This window comes from Propithecus coquereli, unplaced genomic scaffold (genome assembly GCF_000956105.1).
Source record: "Propithecus coquereli isolate 6110/MARCELLA unplaced genomic scaffold, Pcoq_1.0 Scaffold122, whole genome shotgun sequence".
In the NCBI taxonomy this organism is placed as follows: Eukaryota; Metazoa; Chordata; class Mammalia; order Primates; family Indriidae; genus Propithecus; species Propithecus coquereli.
In genome coordinates, this window is record NW_012136303.1 from 3,603,954 (window position 1) to 3,612,513 (window position 8,560).

At 55.3% G+C, this 8,560-nt stretch overlaps 1 protein-coding gene across 1 annotated transcript; it reads left to right on the forward strand.

The window, feature by feature from the left end:
• The first annotated feature begins 329 nt into the window (after positions 1-329).
• LOC105827524 (uncharacterized protein C20orf203) lies at positions 330-3,262 on the forward strand. Its single transcript, XM_012665720.1, is given in 5 exon segments — positions 330-383; positions 2,927-2,962; positions 2,965-2,998; positions 3,001-3,111; positions 3,114-3,262. Coding segments are annotated over 5 exon segments (384 nt in total).
• Positions 3,263-8,560: the final 5,298 nt, after the last annotated feature.

The following is an 8,560-nucleotide window of genomic DNA, read 5'->3' on the forward strand; positions in this document are numbered from 1 at the left end:
GATTACAGCTGTGAGCCACCATGCCTGGCTTTGTACTTATTTTGTTGAATGCATTCCTAAGCATTTTATTCTCTTTGATGCTAGTGCAAATGAAATTATTTTCTTAATTACATTTTGAGTTTTTTGGTATTGTTTTGTTTTTTTTTGAGATGAGGTCTCACTCTGTCACCCATACTAGACTGCAGTGGCATCATCATAACTCACTACAGCCTCAAACTCCTAAATTCAAGTGATCCTCCCGCCTCAGCCTCCCAAGTAGCTGGGACTACAAGTGCGTGCCACCATGTCTAGCTAATTTAAAAGTTTTTTTGTAGAGATAGGGTCTCACTATGTTGCCCAGGCTGATCTTGAATTCTTGTCCTCAAGCAATCCTCCTGCCTCAGCCTCCCAAAGTGCTGGGATTACAGGTGTGAGCCATTGCACTCAGCCCTTAATTACGTTTTTGAAGTGTTCATTGCAAGTGTGTGGAAACACAATTGATTTTTGTATATTGATCTTGTATTCTGTAAGTTTGCCAAAGTCATTTATTAGTTCTAATATTTTTTAGTGGATTTTCTATGCACAAGATCATGTCATCTGCAAACAGAGATAGTGTTACTTCTTCCTTTGCAATCTGGATGACTTTTTGCCTTCTTGCCTGATTACCCTGGCTGGACCCTCCAGTACAATGTCAGATAGCAGTGATGAGAGTGGACGTCCTTGTCTTGCTCCTGATCTCGGGGGAAGGCACTGAGTCTCCCACCACTGAGTATGATACTGGCTACAGGAAGGCTCTTCCGAGCACTTCCTGAAAGACTGGCTGGTCTCCATCCTCACTTCCAGTTGTGTGCCAGAGGGATTCCTCGTCCCCCATCCCTTGCCAACATAATTACCCCAGCTTTTAGAAGTGAAGGACCCAAGCAGGGGTGTGGCTTGGGTCCTTTGGGAGGGGAAGTGCTGCGTGCCTCGTCACACAGGTGCTCCGCGGCCTATAGTCCAGCTGTCCCCATCCACTGGGGAGTGAGCCTCCAGACACTCGGCCTCCCTTCCCCTGGTGTGGGATGCCTTGAGACACACTAAGAAAAGCCACTGGTGCAGAGGAAGTTCCCGGTTCTGTTCTTGGCTCAGCCACTGACTGAGCCCACTGTGACCGTGGGCAAGTCAATTCCCCCCTCTGGGCCTCAGTTTTCCAGTCTGTGTCGTGGAAAGAGTGGTCCACTTTGGGGTCTCCTGGCTCTGACCATCCCGGCCCTACCCATCCTTAAACGCACAGCGGTTTCAGCTTCCACCAACACCCGGAAGAGCCACCAGAGGGCGCCCCAGACCAGCATTTGGCCTAACTCAGGTGAATGGGGGCCCTGGGGCCGCCAAGGCAGCGTGTATTTTCCAGGAGCCGCTAGCTTTGCTCTCGCAGATTTCCTTGTGGCTCAACCTGCCCAGCCCTCTGCCCCATTCTTCTGGCTGCGCCCTGATCTCCAAGGACGGAGGAATGGAGGCACAACCGTGCAGGCCAGCGCCCTAGCGCCCGTCCCCACCTGCTTTGGGTTGGCTGCCTAAGGCTCAGGCTTCCCAGTGTCAGGGCCAACAGCCCAGAGTTTCTCAGCCTCAGAACGTTTCCGCCATCTCTGGGCCTCTTACTGGTGCCACATCCTTGCATCCTTTCCCCACCAAATTGCCCGACAGGAAGTCCCCAGCCACAGTGGGTGCCTGGCCACCTGGAAGGGGGACATGGCAGCCCTTTGTGGACAGCATGCACTCACACTGGGGGTCCCGGACAGTGTAGTCCGTGAAACCACAGCCTCTGGGACACCTCAAGTGATGGATCCCAGGACCACAGAAGCAGGCATCGCAGATGCCAGGGACCACCAGGAACTTCCTAAAGCACCCAGCACCCCCACCACCTGCCCCCCCAATGCTGATTTTACCCTTCAAATGAAATCAGAACCTTTGCTTTGCAAATTGAGCTCGAAGACAAAGCAGCATCTCTCCCCAAGAGTCTTCATCAGCTCTTTGTGTGGAGGGGTGCTGCCCCCCATGCTCATTTGCTTTGCATTCTAGTTATTTCTGTATGTGTTTTCTCTCCTCTTCCAGACTGGGGTCCCCTTGAAGGGCAGAATGAGTCTCAAATTCATTTCTGTCCCCTCCCTGGTGGCTGGTTCAGGACTCTATCTAGTAGAAGCTCAACAATGTCGACATGGGAATCTAAACCCCACTCTTCCTCCCACTCAAGGGATCCAGGGCTTCTGTGGCTGTGTGGCTTTGGGCAAGTCACTTAGCCTCTCTAATCCTTTCCCCGGAGCGCCAGGCTGCAGCCACCTCATGCACGGAGGTAAGATGTAGGAGGTGCTGGGTGCCAGGCCACACCCGAGTCCCCCAGACCTTGGGCTGCTACTCAAGTCAGACAAGACACTTCGCCGAACACTTCACCTGAATTATCTCCCCTGATCCCCTCAGGGACCCTTCGAGGTAGGCAGCATTACCATCTCCAGCCTTGCAGGCAGGGAAACCGAGGCACGAAACAATTAGCTCCCTGGCCCAAGGTCATGCAGTCCACAAATGATGGTGCTGGGACTTAAACCCAGGTGTCCGTCCTCTGGAACCCGTGCTCTTAGCCACTGAGCCACACCCCTGCCTTGAACGTGGGGCAGCTTTGGGGTCCTTTTGTCTCCCTCATAGGAATCATCGAGGGTCAGAGATCATTTGCTCAATTTTTCCTTTTCAAGACTGGAATACTGAGCCCAGAGAGAGCACTGGTTTTCCTTCTCTCTGTCTCTCTCACATCAGGTTTGGTCAGGGAAATTGCATAATATTTAAAGCCCCCTGTGAGTCTCAGAATCTAAGACTCTATAAGTCATCTTTGGGGCTTTGTTCCTAAGTGCCAATGTCCGTCTTGGCCGTGGGCATGGGCAGGTGTACCTCGCAGGCTCTGTGTCCACCCCCAGCCCAGGCTGGTCTCCGCCAAGCTCCTCCTCCCCAGCACGCGCCTGGGGCCCTTATCAGGAAAGGATTTGGGTTGGTGGGGAGGGTGGGGGAAGTGGCAGGCCCCAGGCTCAGGCAAGGTGGGTGGGAGAGATAGGGAAGTGGGGAGGGGGCCTGGGAGGCTGGGAGGGATGCCCAGAAGCGGCTCAGTGGGGGCTTCGGTCAAGCTCTGTCCACGCCGGCCTGGCCCCTGCCAAGGTTCCAGAGCCTCTCCTGCCTTCCATCCGTGCCAGGCAAGATGCCGGCACCTTTAATTAGCAAGCAGCAGCCTCTCCCCGATTCATCACAGTCACTGTTTAATTAGCCGAGCACAGGCGCCCCCACCCCCAGCTCTCGCCCGAGCTGCCTGCCTCTCACCCAGGCTGCCACCACCTCACAGTGTCCCCTGTCACCCCCAGTCTAATTCTGCTCCCCAGAATGGCGGTGGGGGCAGGCACGCCCCACTGAAACCTCAAGGAGATCTGGGCACTGGTGCTTGTATTCAAGGCACCCAGCAAACATTATTAGGCCTTGAGTCTGCGCCAGGCTGGCGCTGGGTGGAACCTGGACCGGACGGGGGTGGCAGGGTCTGATCCTGTCCTCCCACAGAATAGCTTTTCCCTTGGGGAGGTGCTGGGACGGCTCTCTGGCCTGGCCTTGGGGTGTTGGGGAAAGGCTGTAATAACTCTCCATGTGGCTCCCACCCCACATCCGAAAGGGGACATCATTTCTTCCTCTTCCTCCCTGCGCCAGAGCCCAGCGAGCTCCCCTGAGAAGGCTGCACCTCTGGAGAGGCGCCCATCCTCCGCCCCCTGCCTTCCAGCCGCCAGATCCTGGGGGCGCAGTCCAGGCTATGGCCAAGGGACATGATGAGGGGTCTCAGGCCCTGTCTGTGGGTGCTGTGCAGTGGGGGGCCCAGGACTGAGCCCACAATCTGGGCTGAACCGGCTGCCTCTGTCTCCCAGAAGGAGGGCAGGACTGGGGAGGGAGCCTCCACGCCCTTGCAGGCAGGGCGGGGCCCAGGCTCCACTCGGCCAAGCACTCCCCGTGCGAATCTCATGGCTCTGGGGCCTCCATGTGCTGGGCGCAGAAGGGTGTGACCCACAGGCTCTGGCGCATTTGCCTGTTACCCTGAGGGGCAGTCAGCATGTCATGCGGGGGCAACGGTGCGACAGAACCCATCCACCCTGGCACTGACCCAGATGCAGTGTGCCTCAGTTTCCCCACCGTTGGTAGCTGCCTCAGGGGTCGTCGTGAGGGCTTAATGGCTTACAATGTTTGAAGCACTTAGAGCGGTGCCTGGCGGGGGGGGGGGGTCCTCAGTAATCATTGGCTACTTTTGCCAGTTTTTTCCTTCCTTTTATGCAAGCGCTGTTTCTTGCTGGTGTGAGGGAGTGGACGGTGGGTGAGAGACGACCTCCCTGCTTTTCACTGGCGTTTACCTTCCAGTGGGGCAGGCAGCTGAAAACAAGTAAATAAATCAAGGAAAAATACAATTTCGTCTGAGTAAAGCCCGCAGTCTAATTAATGGTAACGTACCAATGTTAATTTCTTGGTTTTGAGGAATGTACCATGGTTAGAAAATAGGTCGACATTAGAAAAAACTGAATGAAGCATCAACAGGAACTCTCTGTACTATCATTGCAACTTTTCCATTGCAAAATAATTTCTAAAATTATTCCCTAAAAAAAGTTTATCATACAAAAGGACAATTTCAGGCAATGGTAAGTACTGTGAAGAAAATAAGCAGGAGCAAGAAAGAAAATGGGGAGCCAGGGCCATTTTAGATGGGGAGGTCTAGGAGGGCCTCCCGGAGGAGGCAACTGGGAGCAGCAGCTGAGTGAGGGGGAGGAGCCGCCTCCGCAGATCGGGAGGGGCCTGGGGGGAGGAGGGAACGGCAAGTGCAAAGGGCTTGGGATGCTGGAGGTGCCCTGGAAAGGAAGGGCAGCAGTGAGGCCCGAAGCAGCAGTTAGCTCACCTGGCCTGCGTTAGGTGTCGCCAAGGCATCGAGAGAAGTACAGTGGTGGACAGGACCCCCTCTGAGCCTGGGGGCGGGGGAAGGTGGACACCCCCTGCTGTGGCACTAGGGCTGGGACACTAACCACCGGGCTTCAGGGCAGGGCAGAGAGCCCGGGAAGGAGCTGGAGTGCACCAGGGTCCTGTCCCCAGACATTGCTGCCTAACCCTAACCCTAACCCAAGCAGTCCCCTACCCATGCAGACATTTTGCCGTTTCAGAGGACGAGAGGGAGGAGGGAGACTGGGTAGGTGCTGTGTCTTGCACTTTGTAGCATGAGCTCTGCAGTTTAATCCTGACAGTCACCCTGGGGGAGGCGCCGGCATCTGCACTTACAGGGGGACGGTGGAGGGCAGAGATCGCCCCAGGAGCGTCTTGCGGTGAATGACTGACTGGGCCTGCCTGGAAGGAGAGGCCCTCCTGGCCCTGGAGGCCACGCTGGGTCTTGCTGGGGAACGTGGACCGGGTGTGGCTGTGGAGGGGTGGGCCAGGCAGGCCACAGGGGCTGGCCCGGACACCCAAGGCAGAGGGCCTCCGGCCGGCATGAGACCATGTATCAGGCCAAAGAGCACCTCTGCGCACTAATTATGTAATCAGCTTTGGTAATAGTAATAATACGCGTGTGTAATACGACATTCTGAAGGTTCCAGACAACATGTGGGGACAAGTTAGGGTCTCCTACCCTTTCCTCCCCTCAATCCAGTTTCCTTCCCCTGTGATGACCTCTGGGACCTGTGTCTTGTGCTTCCTTCTAGAGCCAGTCTAGACAGCCCCGCCTTGACCACGACAACAGCAAACAGTCGGCGCAGGCCTGCCAGGCATCTCCTGCCAGGAAGCCTGAGTTGCACAGTGTAGACCTCATGCCAGTCCTTGCCGTGTGGATATTAAGCGCTCTGTTTTAAACCGGAGTGAACAGAGGCACAGGCAGGTTAAGTCACTTACTGAAAGCCACACAGCTAACACAGAATTTGAATTCAGGGACTCTTTGAAGGCATTGTGTAGATGGGGACACTGAGGCTCAGAGAGGTTGAGTAACCAACTCCAGGTTACCCAGCAAGGAGCTGAGGAGTCAGGACTCCAGAGCCCTTGCCCCTGGTCATTCTACTGTAGTGGGAGAAAGGACCCCAGCTCCAGAATCAGCCAGACCCAGATGCGAAGCCCACCACCACCTTGCTGTGTGGCCTTGGGCAAGTCACTGCTCCTCTCTGCAACATGGATGCCCCCAAAAAGGGACAGCGATAAGAAAGCTGGCTTCTCAGAGGGATGGAGATGAGCAAGACGTGTGGGGCAGCCTTGCAGTGGTTGGTGCTGGGGACATTGCTCTCCCACCTCTCCGGTGGCCACTCCCGGCGATGGGCGGGAGGAACGCTCCACGGAGTGGTGAGGGGCCTCACGGGAGGGCAGTGGGGGGCCTCCCTGCTCACGGCCACTCAGCCGCTCGGTGTGCTGACCCAGCAATTCTGGGAAGTCAGGGTCGTGGTGACTCAGTTTGGGAGAATATTCCACGGGGAGGGCCAGGGCCGTCCAAGAGAGGAAGGTGGCTCCTGGAGGTTTGCATGACGGTCTGGGCGCCAGGGACTAAAAGGTCGGTGGGCAGGAGGCTGCGCCTGGCAGCGACCAGGAATGACCCCAGGGTTTGGACAACGAGATAAGCAGCCCGGCCTGGTGCCCGCTCAGGCTGGTCCCCGGGGATGGGGGTGGGGGGTCTTCCCATTGGCAGGGGCACTTCAGGCTGGTGGGCATGCTCAGAAAACTGCTTTATCTACCTGCCTCCCTGCCCCTCCAAAGGATGATCAAATTGTTTGGGCTGAAACAGCCAGATTCTCCAGGACATTGATCAACAAACCCAAGTTCTGCCAGTTTCTTCATCTCCAGCGTGGGCCAGCCTGCTGGGGGCCAGACCATGTTAGCCTCCCATCCAGTCCCCTTCCTCATACCCCAGTCCCTGAGAGCTGCCACTAGTGATGGGAAGGGGCTGGGGCAGCAGGTGTGGCACAGGGCCTTGGGGCATTTGCTGGAGACCTCGGCCAGGCTGCAGCAGAATAGTGCAGTGCCTTGGGGGGCGCTGGGGCTGGCAGGGCAGAACCAATCTCAGAGTTTGAATTCCTGCCCTGCTCTGCGTCCTTGGGCAAGTGAATGTACCGTTGTGAACCTCAGTTTCTCCATCCGTGAAATGGGATCATTATCAGAATTCATTGAGATCTCATCATACGGATAGAGTTTCTTATATAACGCATGACATGTAGTTGGTGCTCAATAAATGTCACTCTCCTCCATTGACTAGCTGATGAATCTCATTTTCCAAATCTCACAGGGCCTAGGGAAGAAATTTGGCACTTGTCCTGTGTTCAAGAGGCCACCGTCTGGGAGATGTCATCTGGTTGCCGAGTGTTAGAATTGCTGAGACATTTACAGGGAGATGTGAGAGGCTATTTGGAAGTGGCACTTTCCCAGTCCATCAGGCGCGTGGTCCTAGGGCCTCCTCTGCAGGTGGTGCCAGGAGACTCCTGATCCTCCGACATGCCTCCCCTGTCTGAGGCCGGGCTGGCTCAACCCACACGGCTTCTTTTTGGCAGCTCCTTTTTCTAGAAGACTCCTCACAGATGCCGCCTTCTGTCCTGACAACCTTCTGGGAGTTCTTTCTGGTCTGTGGGAGCCAGTGGCAGCTGCGTGGGGTGGGAAGGGAGCTGGGCCAGTCCCAGCTGGATGGCCGTGGACGCAGGGTGTCCCCGAGGTGGCCTTCCTGCTCTGAGCCTCTCCGGTCTCTGGAGCAGAGTCAAAGCCCCCCACGGGGGCATGACCCTCTCATGGTGGTGAGTGTGGAAGTGTTTTAAAACCTGGAAGGTGCTTCTCAGGTGTGAGGATGATGATTTTGAGAGGATGATGATTTTTAGCAAATCTTCCCATCTTTTCTGTGAGTCACAGAAGCTGCAAGCCAGAAATGACCTTGACCATCAGTGCTTTGCCAGGAGGATGTTACATTGATAATGGGCAGAGAAGAGTTCATCATCAAATAAATTTTCCAAACGCCAAGGTAAACATCCACCAGGTTTCTTCCCTGCAGGGTTTCTCAGAGCCTCTCATGGGAGTGTGTCAGGTCCCAAGAGGCAGCTTGATCTACGTAGCACCCAGGCCTATTTGATGACATGTCCCTTCTCATTGTCCTGGAGTGTCTCCTGAGTTGGAGGTCTATGGAACGCACTCTGGGAGATGCCAAAATAGTCTAACTCTTCCCTAACTCCCCCGCCACACACACACATATCCCAGCTGGAAGAGTCTGGGGAATATGGGAGAATCCGGGGCCCAAAGAAGTTAAAAGGATTCAGAGATGCTGTGGCTTTTATTTGAAGGCTAAGACTTTAATTGACATTTTACCTGTACTGACCCATTTAATTGTATTAACCACCGTCTAAAGTAAACACTGTTGTCATCTCCATTTTCCAAAGGGTAAACCGAGGCACAGAGAAGCCAAGTGCTTGTCCAAGGCTCTCAGCTAGTAAAGGGTAGAGCAGGGCACTGAGCCCAGGCTGCCTGCATGAGGGGCTACGCTCGTGCCCACCCCTCCCCCCGTCTGTACCACGCGGAGTCTCGGAGTTGCCTCCACTCA